General features: G+C 41.3%; 1 protein-coding gene across 1 annotated transcript in view; it reads right to left on the bottom strand.

Moving 5' to 3' along the window:
• Nucleotides 1–6,483: 6,483 nt before the first annotated feature.
• MINDY4B (MINDY family member 4B) overlaps nt 6,484–19,846 on the bottom strand; it is a 37,138-nt gene continuing 23,775 nt past the window's right edge. Inside the window, exons 11-12 of the mRNA XM_045503281.1 lie at nt 9,631–9,811; nt 6,484–6,626 (exon numbers count right to left, since the gene is read on the bottom strand). Coding sequence (XP_045359237.1) covers nt 6,484–6,626; nt 9,631–9,811 — 324 coding nt within the window. The remainder of the gene's footprint in view (nt 6,627–9,630; nt 9,812–19,846) is intronic.

Below are 19,846 nucleotides of genomic sequence, written 5' to 3'. Positions count from 1 at the left end.
TTACTGGTAACCCACTAACCCTCTTGAACTCCTCCTAGTCACTGCCCCCAAAGGTACCTACCCTCCTGACTTTATCACTATAGATTAGTGTTGTCTGTTTTTGTACTATATATAAATGGAACCATATAGCATGTACTATTTCCTGTTTGTTTTTTTTCTTCAACATTATGTTTGTGAACTCTATCCATGTTGCTTCATGTAGCAATAGTTTATTAGTAACTACTGTGATTTTTTAATACTGTATTAAAAAATATGCCATTTAAGGATCTTCGTAATTCAACAAAGCAATATTTTCCAAATGACAAATGCATGGGAAAGATCCACTTAAAGTGCAATATACATGAATGGATTTTTATGTAACAGTTTGAAGAATTCAGTGCTATGATTTCAGTTTCTACACTGCAACTAACCTTTCAAAAATGACCACTTGTAGAGTTTTGGTGTAGTATCAAAGAAGAATAGCCACAAAGCTGTTAAATTTCTCCTTCCTTTTCCCGCTAAATATCTATATGAGGACAGGTTTTCTTCATGCATTTTAACATAAAAACATATCACGAGAGATTAAATGTAGAGGCAGATATGAGAATGTAGCTATCTTACATTAAGCTGGGCATTAAACAGATTTACAGAAATGTAAAATAATGACACTCTTTTCACCATTTTTTTCTTTGGAAAATGTAGTTGTCATAACATACCATCATAGGTTAATATGTAATAAGTTTTAGCTTTGCTATTTTAAATGAATTAATAAATAGCTAAATAATTTTTTAGTTTTAATTTCTAATAGGACAAATATTGATACATACAACTCAGATAAACAAAAGCTCTTTGGGGTCACTGATAAATTCTAAAAGCATAGAAGGGTGCTGAGACCAAAAAGCTTTGAGATCCCCTGGTCTAGTGGGTAGCTAGGCATTTAACACATAAGCTTTGAAGTAAGTACATCATTGGAAATCACGGCTAGTGATATAAAGAAGAACAAGGCGCTAAGAGAAATGGACCAGGGAGACCTCTTAGAAGGGGGAAGGCATCTAACCATCTCTAAAGAAGTGGTTTTTAGCAGAGAGCTGAAGAACAAGAGTGAAGAACATTGTGGGCAGAGGGAACAGGCAACGCCCCTGTTTGAAGTAGGGATGAGTTTGGCTTGGGTGGAGTGTGGTGATGAGAAGGAGAGTGGCTTGACATGAATCAGGAGCCAAATCCTACAGGCCCTTGTCGGTCATGTTAAGATTTTGGCATTTTGTCCTAAGTACATAAAAACGACTATAATATGAATTACTATAATATGATCAGATTCAAATTTAAAAAAGAAAACTGATTGCTGTGTTGGAAAAGAACTAGGGGAGCCTGGGTGGTTCAGTCGGTTGAGCCTCTGATTCTTGATTTTGGCTCAGATCATGATTTCACAGTTTGTGGAATCGAGCCCTGCATCAGGCTCCGCACTGACAGCACAGGGCCTGCATGGGATTCTCTCTCTCCCTCTGCCCCTCCCCTACTCACACGCATCTGTGCATACTCTCTCTCTCTCTTTGACTCACTCTCTAATAAACAAAAAGAAAGAAAGAAAGAAAAAGGACTAGAAGGGGACAGGAGAGAGCTTGGATAGCTATTTTTTTAATGTTTATTTTTATTTATTTTTGAAAGAGAGAGAGAACCCAAATGAGCAGAGTAGGGGCAGCGGGAGAGAGAGAGTGCCAAGCAGGCTCAATGCTCGGTGCAGAGCTAGATGTGAGCCTCAATCCCACAAGTGCCAGATCACAACCTGAACCAAGATCAAGAGGCCCACACTTATCCAACTGAGCCACCCAGGCACCCCACAGATGGCTATTTTACTAGTCCAAGGGACAGCAAGTGGTGTCTGCACGAGGAAGGGGGTGGTACGGATGGAACTATTGTGAAGTTAACATTTCCTTTTTTTAAGTTCATTTATTTATTTTGAGAGAGAGAGAGAAAACACAAGTGGGGGTGGGCAGGCAGAGAGAGGGGAGAGAGAGAATCCCAAACAGGCTCTACATTCTCAGCATAGAGCGCCGTGCAGGGCTTGAACTCCCAAACCATGAGATCATGAGAACCATGAGATCATGACCTGGGCCAAAATCAAGAGTTGGACGCTCAACCAGCTGAGCCACCCAGGTGCCCCTGAAGTTAGCATTTATAGCTCTTGCTGCCCCTCTTGGAAAGAGGGGGAAGAGAGAGAAAGACTCCTAGGTTAGAGCACTTCTACCCACCATGCTTAGAGACACCAGTTCCAAGTATCCGTTAAAGATTAAATATCCTTTTGTATCAATTTTATATTTATTTACTGCGTTTTTATGTGTGACTGAATCGCCCACCTTTACTTGATTATTAGAGTTGGTAATGAGATTGAAAAAAGTCACTCTTATAGCACCACCTTGTGGACAGTAGTGAGAAGTTTTCTCGTTGGGTTCAGTAGCCGAGAAAAGACACAACGTTCTGAGAGGCTTACCGGTTATCAGCCGCACCTAGTCTTTCTTGGAAGGAGATGGGATATAAGTACACGCCACAGAATTAAAGTTAAACTGGCTATCCGGAAACTAACTGTCTGGATTTATTCAAACGTGATCCCCTCTGCTTGACGTCAACGTCAAGAGTCGTTGACTGAAATACTTTCATTTAGTTATCAGCTGATGGCCACCTCTTTTACCTTATCTGCTCCTTCCCTGCCTCTTTCCTAGGCTCATCTTACCTTACTTGACCACTGACCCTGGAATTTGCTCAGTGTTAGGCCCAGCCATCTTCTTGGTTCGTATTCTCCTTTAGGCACGTTTATTCCAAACCCTCATGCTACTTCCCATCAGTGACTCCCAGATGTGTTTCTCTTGTTCAAGCTGCTGCTCCTAAGTTCCAGGTCCTTACTTCTAATCCACTGTCCTACCTCTCCAGGTGAATGTTCCGTCCAAGACTGAACTTGGGATTTCTTCGTCTCCAAATCTGCCATTCTTTTAGTGTTTCCCTGTTCCGTGACGGCACGGTCTTCGACCAGTTTCCAAATCAGAGACTTGGAAGTCATTCTTGAGTCCTCCCTGTCCCTCCTCTGCCTATCCTTACAATTAATCTCTTGTCCATTTTACTGATAGTTATCTCCTGAGTGGCCCACTTTGGTCTACTTTTTAAAAAAAAAAATTTTATTTTTAATGTTTTATTTATTTTTGAGACAGAGAGAGACAGAGTGTGAGCAGGGGAGGGGCAGAGAGAGAGAGAGCGAGACAGAGAATCCGAAGCAGGCTCCAGGCCCAGAGCCCGACGCGGGGTTCGAACTCACAAAGTGCGAGATCATGACCTGAGCCGAAGTCGGATGCTTAACTGACTGAGCCACTCAGGCACCCCCTCTTTGGTCTACTTTTATCGCCACTGCTCTTCCTGGTCATCTCTTGCTGATACCACAGCTATAGCTTCCTAACTGGTCTCTGCATCCACTCCGGGCTCTCTCCAGCCCATTCTCCACACTGTGGCATTTTTTTCAAAATGCAAATATTACCAGGCCATTTAAAACCTGCCAAGGTTGCCCCTGCCTCATAGTCTGCGATGCCCTGTGGTAGGTCCTTCCCACCCCCACACAAGCTTCTTCACACTCACTCAACACCTTGCTCCCTAGGCCGCAGCCCCATTAGCTTCTCTGTTCCTCAAGTGCCTTCCCCACCGGGATCTGCCCCTGCTCATCCCTCTACACCTCTCCTGGTTATTTCTCCTTAGTTCCTACCTCAGCTTAACCATCTATTCTCAGAGAAGCCTTTTCCTGAACTTCCAGGAACTTCTTTATTCTAAGATATTACACATCAGAAATCTCTTCCCACTGAACAGTTACCTCACTTTTCAAGATGGCATTCCTTAAAGGGGGGTTCTGATTAATGCCATCTCCTCAGAAGAGCCTAAGCGCCATGAGAGAAGAGGGCCCAAGGCTGATTGTGCCCACCATATTTCTCTAGCACCCAGCAGAGTGCCTGGCACATAGGAGATGAAGTTCCCTGGATGAATGAACAAACGGTTGTGTCTCTGAGGCCCCGAAAAGGCAATTACAACAGTCAACGGTATATATCTGTAGTTTGTGTTACTTACTTGTAAATAAAATCAGGTCCGGGTGTGACTGAAGGCTGCATCTGGCGAGCATAATGCCAAACCCAGCCAGCGTGAGTGAAGGGAATCTCAGGCTGTCTGCCCTCCGGCCATTTCCCACCTGGTCCCGTGCTACTGGTGAACATGTACTTGAAAAAAATCGTACATACATCTTCTCTAAGAACAAACAATAATTTTGAGGGTCATACCAGGCCAACACAATATTGAGGCGAAAAAAAGTATTTGTCGTCTTCTCAGGGTCATGGTTCCACTATAGATAGAGTCAGTTTAGGTAACTATTATTCTCTCTGTCTTCAAGCAAATAGCCTTTTCCTGTATGTCTAAGAAGCTGACAGGACAATTAAAGTCATTTATCTCAAGACACAGAAAGTTCAAAGGTGAACCGATTATCCCAGGACATTTCCAGCTACTTCTAAATAACATTTTTTCCACCTTAAAAAAAAAAAAATTAGTGGGTGCCCTGTTTATAGGACAAAATAAAAACTCATTTTCCAACATTGACATGCAAAGTGATTAATACCTTTACATATCAAAATTATTATACCTTTATATACAAAACACAGGTTCTTAATCTTTGTTCTCTTATTTTACTTATTTATAGATTTGTTCCAGGAATAAGTTAAGACAGATTACAACACATAAAATACAGCAAAATAACACAAATTTATAAATAAATTAAAAAATGCAAAGGCAAAAGAGGATAGGGACCAAAAATAGACTCAGAAATGAGGCCAATTAAAAAATGCCTTGTGTAAGGACTGATACACTTGCAGGCAGTGCTGCTGTTGTCTATACAACAGTCCTCCTGCCCTTCTTCCTTCTACAGAGCCCTGACTCTGTTGTGGTAACAAGGGTCCTGTTCTCAGTCCTAGAAGATGAATTATGATTGACCTAAGGGAGTCATGGATCCCTTGCTGGACCGTTAGAAAAGAATGTCCTTATTGTCTGAGATGCCTTTAGTGAAATCTCTTACCTGTGGCTAGGAGCTTTCTCACTGAGGCACGTGCTATTGTGTTTCATTTGTCTCTAAGCTTTCTAGCAGTCCACTCTAAGAGGGACATTTGGTTAGAAATAACTCAGTATCCATAAAACAAACAAAAAGAAACCCAGGCCTGTACCTAAGGAAAGGCGCAATATTGCTAAGACTAAGACAAAATAAAATCAGGGTCTAATAGGATCCACATATTCACCCAGTGTGTTTAAAATCCCACAGGAAAACAACAATGTAATAAAGATACTGTAATCAGCAGTCCAAGCCAAATTGACTTTCTCTCTTGACATAATTTATTATTCACCTTGAAGTTTCATTTTCTCCATGCTCCTTGAGTTAAAATATTATTCTTTGAGCCAAATGAAAGTGCATTTCACAAATTAATTTGGACAATGGGTGCAGAAAAGTTGTTCTTAGCAATCTAACCTTCGGCTTGTGAATACAGAGCCCTAAGTCTATGAGTTGGCAGGCAAGTGGGGTGGGTAGGAAAAAGGTCTAGATGGTTCCCATGTATTTTTTTTTTCTTTAGAAAGAATACGTTGTATCTTACTCTGTGTAATTCTTCAGAAAAAGTGCAGGCATTCAACAGGACAGGGAAAGATCACATCCTAAAAAGGATTGTTTTCCCCTTTTAACAATGACATAAGAAAAGATTCTATTTTTATATATAATTACATTTTATCTAGGAATAAGTCTTCTTTCTAAGTTTATCTATTTGTCTGTCTATATATTTATGTTTAGCTTTTAAAGGAAAGAAGCATAGCACTGGTAGAAATAATGTCTTCTTCTGTGTGTTCGGCTTGACTGCTTGAACCCTAAGTCAACTGTTATAGCTGCCAGACTACCAGGAATAGTCCCTGCTTCAAGCCCAAAAAATCCCATTTACTATTTTAATGACCAGAACTTGCTAATGTGGGCATGTGAAATGTAACCTTGGGAAGGAATGCTCTCCATACCAGGAAGTCTTTGAGAAGGCTTGAGTTCTTGCCATAACTAAAAACCTGATGATGCATTACTGATGACTTCATCCCCAAATGAAAGCTAGCTGCCTGCTTCCATAATCCTCGGGGAGAATCGCACCAACAAAAGGCTAATTTGAAAATAACATAGAGGAGAGACACTTCATTTGCTCTATTGAATAAAATGAAGGAGCCCGTCTATGCAAGTATAGAGAAGACACCTTGCAGATCTTGTTGTTCTATAGCACTGAAAGCAACTGCAGAGGGCTTAACAGAGGCACAAAAAAAGAAAAAAAGAGAGAACAAGTTGCTGATGGGGTTTTTCAGTGGGGTTCCCATGAATGAGGACCGTAGAAGGGAAACGGTCTTCCCCCATATTAGGCTTTTATGACAGCAGTTCTGACACCTCAGACATCATTGTGCATACTGGCTTTCTTTTTAGAAAAAGGGAATGGTTCCATTCCAGTTGATGGTGGCTTCTCTCCACTTGGTTCTGATTAGCATCTCCACTGGAGAAAACCGTCTTCCTGCTCCATGTCCATCTCCAGGTTGGTTTCTTTCCCAGTGATGGGAGTGAGTATCTGGGTGAGGAACAGCCAGCATTTAGGCCCTAGCCTCTATACAGCATTCCAGAGGAAGCCAGGAAGGAAGGGAAACAGGATGGGTGGACAGGAGTTGGGCTCAGCAAGCGGTGTTCCTAGAACCGGTTAAACCCAGGGGATTCCAGTAGATGGTCAGTAAAAATGCCCCATACAAAACATGTGTGGTAACACGGGTGGTTGTGTATTTTGGAACATGAATATTGGTAACTCATGAAATGTACATTCCAGCACCATGATGCAACACATAGAGCCAGGTGTAGATCACAGCATGTTGTCCGGAAAACCAGGAAGAGGAGAGCTCCTCACTTCCCAGTGCTTCTAAGAATACGTTTACATTTTTGGGTGAAGGGTGAGGTAGTCTAGTGGGGTAGTCAAGAACTGGGCTCAAGGGCAAGCTTTGTCGCATATGACATTTGAGAAGGTACTTAACATCTCTCAGCTTCATTTATTCACTGAGTATTTCTTGGCTACCTCAGTTTCTTCTATGTGAAAATAGATATTCTAGTATCTACCTCATATGACATTTGGGAGAACATAATGGGATTACCTGTAAAGCTTCTAATACAGTGCCCAGAAGAGAATGCTTGCAATGCATGTGAGTTGATAAAAAATGATGCTTTCCTCAAAGAAGAGAGTAAAGTAGACCCAATCATATACAGTAAAACCTTGGATTGGGAGTAACTTGTTCTGCTTGTGTTGCACAAGATGAGTAAACATTTCTAATAAGTTTTAACTTTATAAATGAGCGATGTCTTGCAAGATGAGTAGTATGTGACGGCGAACGTCATATGGTCACCACTGAGCCAATGGTTTCTGAAATTCTCTTTAATATACAAGTGCTTTGGATTATAAGCATGTTTCCAGAATGAATTATGCTCACAAACCAAGGTTTTAGTGTATATATTTTTAAATATATATATTTTTAAATGTAAATATATATTAAAAATATGTTTTTAAATGTAAATATTTTTTAAAAACATATTTTTAAATGTAAAAATATATTTAAAAACATATATTTTTAAATGTAAATATATATTTAAACACATATATTTTTAAATGTAAGTATATATTTAAAAATATGTTTTTAAATGTAAATATATATTTAAAAACATGCTTTTGAATGTAAATATATATTTAAAAACATGTTTTTGAATGTAAATATATATTTTAAAATATGTTTTTAAATGTAAATATATATATTTAAAAATATGTTTTTAAATGTAAATATATATTTAAAAAAATATTTTTTGCAGGGGTGTACCTGGGTGGCTCAGTCATTGAAACGTCTGACTCTTGATTTTGGCTCAGGTCATGATCTCATGGTTCATGAGTTTAAGTCCATGTCAGGCTTTGCACTAACAGTGTGGAGCCTGCTTGGGATTCTCTCTCTCCCTCTCTGCCTGCCCCTCCCCTCTCTCTGTCTCTCAAAAATAAATAAACATATATATTTTTTTTAACAAACTTTTTTTTTTTTTTTTTTTCAGTAGGCTCCATACCAGTGTGGAGCCCAATGTGGGGCTTGAATTTACGTCCCTGAGATGAAGGCCTGAGCTGAGATCACCTCAATTGTCATTGTCTCCCCAAATTAAGTGGGCTAGTATATATTTCTCAAAATTAAAGAATTAGGAGCTGCACAGATAAAACAGTCACTAAGATACTTTTCCAGATTTCATTATACTGAAAAGTTGCTTAACGCCAGATCTGGGATGCTAAATGCCGAGTCCAACATCAAACCAACAAGCCTCCACCAGTAAAACCAAGATGCCCAGTGCAGACTCCAAGTCTCATCATGTTTATTCCCTTGTCCAAAGGGCCAATGCTTAAAGACATCTTAGGTTTAGTCTTTTTCCTTAGGAGTTAAAAAATTTTTTTAATGCTTATTTTTGAGAGAGAGAGAAAGAGTGCGAGTGGGGGAGGTGCAGAGAGAGAGAGAGAGAGAGAGAAACAGAATCCGAAACAGGCTCCAGGCTCTGAGCTGTCAGCACAGAGCCCAACTCGGGGCTCAAACTCACGAACCGTGAGATCATGACCTGAGCCGAAGTCGGATGCTTAACCAACTGAGCCACCCAGGCGCCCCCTCTTTTTGAGTTTAAAAGAATATGGTTGTGGGCGCCTGGGTGGCGCAGTCGGTTAAGCGTCCGACTTCAGCCAGGTCACGATCTCGCGGTCCGTGAGTTCGAGCCCCGCGTCAGGCTCTGGGCTGATGGCTCAGAGCCTGGAACCTGTTTCCGATTCTGTGTCTCCCTCTCTCTCTGCCCCTCCCCCATTCATGCTCTGTCTCTCTCTGTCCCAAAAATAAATAAACCTTGAAAAAAAAAAATTAAAAAAAAAAAAAAAAAAAAAAAAGAATATGGTTGTAATTGAAATGAAATAACCTGTGTGGCTGTCTGCTTTTTCCATTGGGCGTGGAACCTCGAGTTTTGCCGGGACTGCGCCTTAGTGACTGTTGCTCTCCTAGTGTCTGTCCACACTGCCTGGCACTTAATAGAGCCTCAGAAATGCTTTCTGAACTAACCACAACAGAAATGCACTCTCAGTTTGCTTACTTCTGTCACTGGATGATCATCTGATCAGTTGTAGGATAGAATCGACCAAATGGAACACACCTTCTGCCCCAATCCCTCTGGTTTTCCATTTCTTTCCTCAGGCATTAAATGCCTTATGCTCACAGATAAAAGTTCCTAGAGAGGGCCTTTTGGAAATTTGGTTCTTCCCTTTTTGTTTTTTCTCTTACCTAAAACTCATTTGTTCCTCTGTGCTATGTGTAAACCCCCCTGCTCCTATTCAAAGCAGCTTCAGAATTCCCAGGTTGCAAAGCTTGGGTTTAGGACTGTGGGACTCATGCATAGGTTTCATTTCAGAAATCAAGCCTAAACCTTTTCCTGCAAAGCCAGTGTGAATATCTGCACAGCTGGGAAACACCGGCTGCTGCATCTTTTTGAGTGCATTAAAGCACTCGGCACTTGGAGTCTGAAATGCTCACCTACTGTAAGCTGCACAGGCTTCTTCTGTGGGGGCTGGCCTCCATAAAAGTACAGATCAAAGCGACGCTCCCCTTTCCAGTCTGATAAGAGCTGCCTGTTTGTGCTAAAAAGGACACTGGAATTTCCATTAATGTTGCATAGCCAAATAGGTAATTTGGGAGTCTTCAGCCTGCTGCCCACCTGGAAGGGAAGAGGGGAATGCAGATGAGGACAGAGATTTAGTCACATTGCGGCAGATACTGATGCATCATCATGATCGAAACACAGCTCCGAGGCATCTTGTTGAGCTGGTCCGCGCAGGGCACTCTGCGTGCAATAAGGTTTGAAGTGAAGGCTTCCTTACGAACGAATTTGCCTGTATGAATGGTGTGGTGGGGTGGTCACGCTGTTATTGGGTGGCCTCATGGAGAACATAGAACCGCCTCAGGTTGGTTTTGAAGTTAAGTAGAGAATAAATAAACTGAATTTATAAGTGTACAGGTGGAATAAGAGGACTTCAATCTGTCTTTGTCATTGACTGGTGTATTTACTCCTATCCCCCAGATAGGACAGTATTTCATTCAGCAGGTGGTCAGACTTTTGGAAACCATATAGAATATAGGAAAAAGAAAATATTTAGAATACAAAAATATAGACTATTTTGAATATAGGAAATAGCTCCAGGGAAATGAAGGGAATACACACACACACACACACACACACACACTCGTGCATATATACACATATCTACATGTTAACATGGAGATCAAATGTGAAGATATACTTAGAGCTGAATATACTAGTTTAGCGTCACAATAATATTAAATTTACTCTTTTAACTAGTTTATCTAGTTTTTCCAGGCAACTGTCAATTTAGCAACTCGTGAATTAGATGGACAAAAGTACTACTCTGACAGGCATAGCCCCTGAGTGATATTATAGTGCATTTCTATTTATGGTATCTGCCAGTTTGTTTAAAGAGGCAGGAAAGCACATGTTTTTTAAAGATTGCCATTAAAATTCATTAACGTTAAAAACTATTTTTTTTTTCTACTTAGAGAAATAAGCCTGAGCTACATAGAAAAAAACCATCATTTTCATGTGATGCCAGGGAAAGCTATGGACCTTCAGCCTTGGTGTGGCTTCCCATAATGGAAGGATCTGATTCTGTTTCTTTTCTTCTCAGTCCTTAGAGTTGTACTGTGTGTTCAGGAACAGATTCTGTTTTATGGAAAATCCAGCTTTGAAAAATTATCACGTTTCATAAACCTAAGTAATTAAAGGCTAATAACTTGACATTTTGATTTCTCAATAGTTCTATTCAAATCTCTTCGTTTTGCTTTAGTTTAAATTCTTCAGTTGTGGGTGAGTGGGTGAATCAGAGATGCTTTTGTCTTTAAGGTCTTCACTTTTAGCTACCATAGAAAAATTGTATTACTGTGTTTGAAAGACAAGAGTTCAATTTTAGTTAATAATTTAAAAAAGGGTTGCAAGCCTAGCATCCCAATTTGGACATGATCATTGTAGGTGCAGGATTTGCTTATCTAGTCTCATTAGAATTAGCCCCTCTGGGCTGAGTGTAATATGAGCATCTCACATATCTAACAGGCAAGTCGCCCACTGGCTACATTGAAAATAAAACACAGAGGATATGCCCTTGAAGCAGCCGAATGCGTTTATGTTCCAAGATTCCACCCACAAGTTGCAAATAACATTGCAACCATTCATTAGTTATAAAATAAGCACTTTCTTAGACCTTTTTGCCATGGTACCTTAGGTACTCAGTTTATATGGAATCAAAATATGATCTACAGGACATGGAAGTATGAAGGTTGGAAAACTTGGATAAACTAATTGGGAAATTGAGGGCTATTTGGAATAAAATGTCACTTATTTTGAAAGTCAAAAGAATGGTATTTTGGGTGATCTTACCCCAATGAAAGTTCCTGTAAATTGTGTCTAGGTGGAGGCAATAGAATATAGACATGTATGACATTGGAGTTTTTGTAACGTAGGCAAAAATCAACTGGCACTCAGGTGACACTCAGCAACGTGCTGACAGCACACTATTGTTACTTTATGCAACAATGCAACAGTTTTCTGAACTCACAGCTCCTCAAGATTTTATTAGAGGAGGAGGAAAATGAAGTAGTTATAAATACAACAGTCTCCAGCTCCCAAAGTAACCATACAGAGACTCCACACTGAGCAAGCAGAGCCTTCCTTACTTGCCTTGAGAGATGCCGGTGAAAAGGAAAATGTCATGCACGACTGTCAAGGCAGTGTAGGTATTAACTCTAAGAGGCAAGCCTTAAGATTACGGCTGAGAACACACCTGGTTTAAAGTGAATTCTGTAGGGGCGTGTTAGGTGGCTCAGTCAGAAGGGTCCAACTCTTGATCTCAGCTCAGGTCACGATCTCACAGTTTGTGAGTTTGAGCCCCGCACTGGGCTCTGGGCTGACAGTGCAGAGCCTTCTTGGGATTCTCTCCCTCCCTCTCTCTCTGCCACCCCCCTCAAAATGAATAAATAAACTAAAAAAAAAAAAAAAAAAAAAAAAAAAAGCGATTCCTGCAAAAACAAAGCCAAGCACCTCCTGTTTGAATCCAGCCAAGTATATATCCCCTTCTTTTCTTTTTTTAAAGTTTATTTATTTTTGAGAGAAAGAGAGACAGAACATGAGCTGAAGAGGGGAAGAGAGAGAGAGGGAGACAGAATCTGAAGGAGGCTCCAGGCTCCGAGCTCTCAGCACAGAGCCCCATGCGAGGCTTGAACCCACCAACCGTGAGATCATTACCTGAGCCGAAGTCAGAGGCTCAACCCATTGAGCCACCCAGATGCCCCATCTCCTTCTTTTCTTAGCATACCACATTATGTGTTTGACTGGAACGTTCAATTAAGAATTTGTATTGCTTCTGGGTAGACAGTTTATCAGCTACCCCCAGCCCCAAAAGCAGCATTCTAAATATGTTTTATTGGTGAGATTCCCCAAATGCAGAATTTGTGCATGTTGCCTCATGTTGCTATGGTAAAAAGGAAATTAACTTGTGATACAGTAGTGCTATAAATAAAATACCTTTCTCCTTAAGTTCACTCATTGTATAATAAGCCCAAGAGGTTTAGCATTACATTCAGCAATGAAGCCTTTCCTAACATGTATCATTTAAGCCAGTGTAAAATTACAAGGACAGGACGAGGGATGGACAAATTCTAAACACTACAGGGCAAGGATTGAGTCCGTGTAATTCTTTTTTTTTTTTTTTTTTTTTTTTTAACGCCTTCTAGAACAATGGTGCTTACAATGTGCTTTTGCATAATGAGCTTGATATTGAGAGTCCCAAGGGTCCAGTCTGGTAATTGGAACGGGAGGAAGGTGTTGGAAATTTGTGCTTTCTGCCCTGATTCCTGGTGGAGATTGGCGTGCACGAGTGGTCTGGCTCTCGTCTCTGCACCTGGAACACAAAGTTGATGTAACTTCCTTCAGCGAGTGTGCAGATAGGTCGTAGTGTTCGCAGGGTCAGCACCTTAGCGATAGAGCGCCGGGGGTGGAGCTTCACGTGGTGGGTGGAGCTTCACGTGGTACTTCTGTGGTTGGATTTCTTCCTACCGGTCCCTTTAAAGGGAATTTCGAGAGGACAGAGGCTACGGCGGGGATGGTGGTACCCTGTGCCACGGCTACCAGGGGAGTAATTCCAGCAAGACCTAAATGGCTTCAGTCCCTTCTAAAAATCAGAGCTGGTTTTTTCTTCTCCGTGGCAGGTGCGAAGATAATGCGAACCTCCTAAGGCTTTCCAGATGGTGTTAGACTCAAACTGCTTTATGTTCTCACTTAGGTATTGGAACCTCACACTCCAACCTGTACCTTCAAATAGAAAAGTGACGGGAGGCTTCGAAATAGTGCCTCATCTTGTAGGTAGCTGGCTGCGTTCCGTAAGAACTGTCAGTCTGGTGGGCTCTGGGGGGGCTTGCCGTGTCATCTAATGAGAACTCCATTTTTTTTTTTTTTTTTAAATCTCACCCACTGGGTTGTGACATTGGGACTGAAAGACATGTGTTTTTGCAGCCTCTGCAATTTTATCCCAGAGTAAGGAGAGATTTACTTTAGGAAGACAGACACAGCATTTACAGGATGGGTTTCACCAGGACAGCAGAATCTGTTGGCATGCTGGTTTTCTTTTGAACTCGGAAACCTTTCTTACAGATTTTTATTATCAGTGGATACATATAATCCGCTGATATGAAGCACGCAGCCTAGGCAGGAGCCCCTAAATACCCATAAAGTGCTTATGTACCCAGTGGGCACATTCATGAATCCTCTGTGGAGGGGTTACCCTACTCAGAGAAGAAAGGAAGGCGAGTGGCGGTGGGGGTCTTCAATCCAGTGAGCCGGAGAGCACTGTTCTAGAACCACATCTAGTTCTTTCTTTTTTTAGTATACGCGCTGCCCAAGCGAGCACATATCTGGTTCTTTCTTGAGCAGACTTTTGTTCAGTTCTAGGGCAGAGGACTCTGAACTATCAGACTTCTGGATACACCACAGTCACGTGGGTCCTCTGGTTAGCACGACTCTGAGTCCCACCGAGCTTGTCCTTCCGGACACACATTTGCCGGACCTGGCCTGCCAAACCGGCAGGTGAAGGGGAGCAGCTACTTTTCAGACTGTGCCCCAAGTACAGGTAGTCCACGATCAACCTAAGCAAGTGCTTTAACACAGAAGTCCACGTAAGAAGCTCTAGCTTGTTGAGTCCTGCCTTCTAAACCCTAGCTGTGCTTTTGCCACCATCTAAATGTGAGAGCCTAACATCTGTGTACCTATAATAGATATTACAGGTGATGTCATACAAATAAGTCTACATCTATATGTAAGTACATAGATACGATAGATTATAAAAGCACTTAGGATGGAATATAATTCTAACAACTGGCACTTTGTATTTATCACTCTATCAGAAGACGAGAAAAGATAACGACAGGCAGCATGGCACAGTGGGCAGAGTGCGGACACCAGCTCTGATGCCTAGCGGGTGGCCATGGGCAAGTTCCCACACCTTTCTCAGCCCAGATTTTCTCGTCTTTAAAATGAATGGCCAAACAACAGACACTGGACTAAACCTAACACTTACACCTTTGGGTAGGAGTGAGGATTAAATGAAATAAGGCATCATTGCAGTGGCTCAGAAAGAGCCTAGCACATAGTGTGTGCTCTATACAAGAGGCTGTTAGCATTCCAATGAGTAAATGAGCTTCATATATATACTTTAGTTACCATCTTCAGGGATGTGAAAATATATGTAGAATTATATATATACATATGTATGTATATATAATTATTTTAATAATATGATGAGTTACGGATTGCTTTTATCTCCAAATAATGAGCTGATATACACAATAAAACAGGCACCTTCTGATAAAAAAAAGTTTACATGTATATGTGTATATGTCTAACATAGTCCTATATCTCAGTGGTTCAAGTAAGAAAACTAACCGCCAGCCAGGATTCGCTCTTTAATACATTTGTTCTGAAACCAAACTCCAAGTGCATGACAGAGACAACATAATAAACATCCTCAGGGTTTCAAGCCATTAGGGTACAATTGCAGGCAATTTTCACTGAGGGCAGGATCATAGGAGTCTCCCTGGAGAGAGAACACTGAGTCCAAGAAGGAAGGATGAAAAGTCACATGAGTCACTTTTCGAAAAGATAGAAGCATTGCAGATTTGATTTCTATGTAGATTTTAAAGCTAACCTGCGCAGTTCCCATGCTTTGTCCTACTTCCAATTTGTGAGCAAGCATTTGGATGGTGGTCCCATGTCTGGCACATTTTGCCCTCTTCTCAGCAGGAAAACCCCCTTTTTTTTTTACCTTATGCCTTGGCCTTTTGACTTACTTTAAGGTCCCTGAGAACATCCACTTTATTATTGGAGGATATTTTAGGCTCTGCAGGTAATTTTCTTTAGAGCATGATTTAGCAGCTGAGCCGACTTGTATAGAGAGAAATGGGATCCAGAGAAAATGGTAGCACGGGATCTCTGTAAATTCTTGACCCTTTGAGGCACACACTCTCTTTCTCTTGGTCTCCCTCTGTCTTTGTGTGGCATACTCTTTGACATAGTCCCTTTTCTCAGAGCAACTGAGCAGCTATTTAGCAAACATCTATTTAATTTTAAGATGAGGTCTGAGACTTGTCCCCAAAGCCTTGCAGAGAAGGCGAAACCTGTCAACCTTTCTGATACCGATTGAAAGAAAAGACTCTTTCTTGTAATTTTAGTTGCAATAACTAGTTTTCCAATTCTACACACATGGATTTAATCAGTTAAGTCTAACGAGATTATTTTTTTCCCCCTTCCTTTAAATATCAGCTCAACCAGGGCAATTTTTCCCCCAGAGAATATTGGGCAATGTCTGGAGCCTTTTTGGTTGTCACATTGAAGGGCAGAGCTACTCGCATCTAGTGGGTAGAGGCCAGGGACACATCTAAACGGCCCATAATGCACAGGCCAGCCGCCACCACAAAGAAATGATCCGTCTAAAATGTCCACGCTGAGGCTTCACAGCCCTGCTCTAGAACAGAGGCCTCTAAACCCGGCTGCACGTCAGAATCACTTGTGGGCTTTAAAAATTCCAAAGCTCAGATGCTCTCTAGACCAAACAGAACAAGGTCATTGGCTAGGACTGGCTAGGCAATTGTGGCCCAGTGCAAAGTGGAAACACAGGGACCCTTATTTAAAAAATTATTAAGAATTTTAGGGTGGTGACAGCAAAGCATTAAACCAAGGGCAAGGCCTTCTGAGTGTGGGGCCCTGTGTGTCTCCACAGCTCCAATACACAGGAAGCTGACACTGTTCTGGGGGATGACCTGGGCATTGGTAGTTTTCAAAGCTCTCCAAGTGGGCCAAAGAGTTTAACAGACACTCCATCAAACAAAATATACAGATGGCCATGACAGGGAAATGAAAATGAAAACAGCAAAGAAATACGACTACACACCCATGAGAATGGCCAAAATCCAGAACACTGACAACACCAAAGGCTGGCGAGGATGTGGGGTAGCAGGAACCCATTCATTGCTAGTGGGAACATGAGAATGCCTAGTTGCTTTGGAAGACAGTTTGGCAGTTTCTTAAAAAAGCTAAACACTGTTTTTGTTTTTTAAGTTTACTTATTTTGCGAGAGAGAGCACGCGTGTGCATGCACACACAAGTGTGAGCAGGGGAGGGGCAGAGAGAGAGAGAGAGAGTGAGGGAGAGAGAAAGAGAATTCCAAGCAGGCTCCACGCTGTCAGCTCAGAGCTTGATACGGGGCCCGAACCCATGAACCATGGGACCTGAGCCAAAATCAAGAGTTGGGACGCTTAACCGACTGAGCTACCCTAACTAAACACTCTTATCATGTATCCAGCAATTATGCTCCGTAATATCTATCTAAAGATGTTGAAAACTTAAGTCCACATAAAAACCTGCACATGTATGTTTATAGCAGCTTTGCCCGTAATTGCCAAAACTTGGAAGCAATCAACATGTCTTTTGCAGGTGAATGGATAAATAAACTGTGACACATCAATGGAATATTATTTAGTCAATTAAATATTATTTATAATATTCCCATGGAATACTATCCAGCACCATAAAGAAATGAGCACTTGGCCTATGAAAAGACATGGAAGAACCTCAAATTTATATATTATTAAGTGAAAGAAGCCAATCTGAAAAGACTACATACTGTGTGATTCCAACCATATGACATTCTGGAAAAAAGGCAGAACTATAGACACAGTAAAAAGATCAATTATTGTTAGGGGCTGGGGGAGGGAGGGATGACTAGCTGGAGTACAGAGGATTTTTAGGGCAATGAAACTACTCTGTATCATGCTATAATGGTGGACACATGTCATTATAAGTTTGTCCTAATCCATATATTATGCAACATCAGTATTGTAACGTAATGTAAGCTATGGCCTTTGGATAATTATATGTCCGTGTAGACTCATCAGTTGTAACAAGTATGCCATTCTTTTTTTTTTTTTTTTTTTTTTTTTTTTTTCAACGTTTATTTATTTTTGGGACAGAGAGAGACAGAGCATGAACGGGGGAGGGGCAGAGAGAGAGGGAGACACAGAATCGGAAACAGGCTCCAGGCTCTGAGCCATCAGCCCAGAGCCTGATGCGGGGCTCGAACTCACGGACCGCGAGATCGTGACCTGGCTGAAGTCGGACGCTTAACCGACTGCGCCACCCAGGCGCCCCAACAAGTATGCCATTCTGGTGGGGGATGTTGATAATGGGGAAGGCTATGCATGTGTGAGGGCAGGGAGTATATGGGAAGTTTCTGTACCTTCTGCTTAATTTTGTTGAGAAAAAAAATTGCTCAAAAAAATGAAGTCAGTTAAAAAACCCAATCTCCCCAGTGATTTCAACGTGCAACCAGTGTTGAGCTCGCTGTTCTCTAGCATTTATTGCCTATATCCTTCCCAAAGTAATCAGTGTATATATAGGTACTGGCTCACGTAGGACTCATCACCATATCTGGACACAGAGCTTCACAGTTAGGAGATGGTGAGTGAATGTGGCCAAGTGAAGCACTATAGTGTCATTCGTTATCACCTATTGTAGATTTATACGTGTATAGGTCATTTTGCCTTTCCAACAGGCTTTGGCATTCATGATTTTGTTCGCTCTTCACCTCAGTCCTGTGGTGGCAGAGCAGGTGTTGGGACACTACTGTAAGATAAGGAAACAGGCTTAGAGAGGGGTTAAGTGACTGGTCCAAGTGACACCCGTGTGATGGCGGGGCAAAGCTTCCAACCCTGTCTCCTGGGTTTCTGGTCAGAGCTGTTTCCCACATGTTACAGAAACTCCTTCACTCTTATGCTAGGTTTGCAAAGTGTGGCAAAGTGCCAATTGGTGGCCTGTGGCAGGAAAGTTAGTGGCACAGGGATGAGCGTTAAAACAAAACATATGGGGCCTGGGTGGCTCAGTCGGTTAAGCATCCAACTGGCTTAGGTCATGATCTCACAGTTCATGGGTTCAAGCCCCGCATCAGCTCCCTGCTGTCAGCGCAGAGCCTTTTTGGGATCCTCTATCCTCCTCTCTCTCTGCCTCTCCCCCCTCATGCTCGCTCGCTCTCTCTCTCAAAAATAAATAAACATTAAAAATATTTTTAAAATATTTATTTAAATATGTATTAGAAACAAAATCATACGTCAAGTCTGTGGCTTGTATTACCGCTGCAGAAAAGGTTACATTTAAAATTTTAAAGTGAGTTGATTTAAAGAAAAATATTAATCAAGTAATAGAGTGCGGAGCAGGTGTGGATATATGACAAAGCTGTGAATTACCTACTCAAATGACTGAAATGTGAGAAACACTGTTTTAACTCTTGTAGTTGATCATAAGAATATAGTGACATAGCAGAAAAAAGCTTTGTAATAATAAACAAAGCAGTAAAATTACTATTGTGGTGTTTGTGCCCCCATTCCTTGAAACTTGTCCTCCGTGTACCCCTCCATTTTTCTCCAAACTAAGTCTTGGCATATTATCGGGCTAGGATGGGTACAAAGTGCTTGACCACGGACATCAAGTGACCATGTGTGGTTGAAAAAGAAGAAAAATATGTAAAATGAAATCTATAAGTCCCTTATTTGTGGCTTAGTTTTCCTATTTAGTATACATATCAGATTCTAAGGGGACTTTCTAGATTATCTGGGACCAAGTGATTAGGAATTTTGTAACAATAACAAATCCCGTCTCTGTCCAGGGTATATTCAAAGTACGGCCTTTCACATTCATACGGTGGAACTCTTGGCATCCATTAAATATAATGAAGGACATACATTCACTGACTGTATGTACAGATATTTGTATTAAATGAGAAAAGCAGATTTCAGAGGAGTAGAATAGAACATATTTATATAAGAAAGAAAAAGAGAAGGGAGCATTTCTGAAAGGATTGACCCCTGGGTGATGGGACTGGGTTCATTTCTTTTACTTTTAGCTTATCTGTCGCTTCTCGTTTTTCTATGATAGACCTAGATTTCAAACTCAAGGAATGATAAGCAAACTCTTAAACACGCCTGTATGCAAAAGGTACTTAATTCTGCTGTGGTCGAACTCTGCTTTTCTGATGACATCAGACTCATGACTTTGTAGGTGTAACGACATATGGATTTCATGAATAAGGCATTGTGGCTGGAGCCAACAGTAGTGGGAAAGACTAGCAAAGCTCTGGATATAAAA

Source organism: Leopardus geoffroyi, chromosome C2 (genome assembly GCF_018350155.1).
Source record: "Leopardus geoffroyi isolate Oge1 chromosome C2, O.geoffroyi_Oge1_pat1.0, whole genome shotgun sequence".
NCBI lineage: Eukaryota > Metazoa > Chordata > Mammalia > Carnivora > Felidae > Leopardus > Leopardus geoffroyi.
This window is presented reverse-complemented; position numbering and strand designations above follow the sequence as displayed.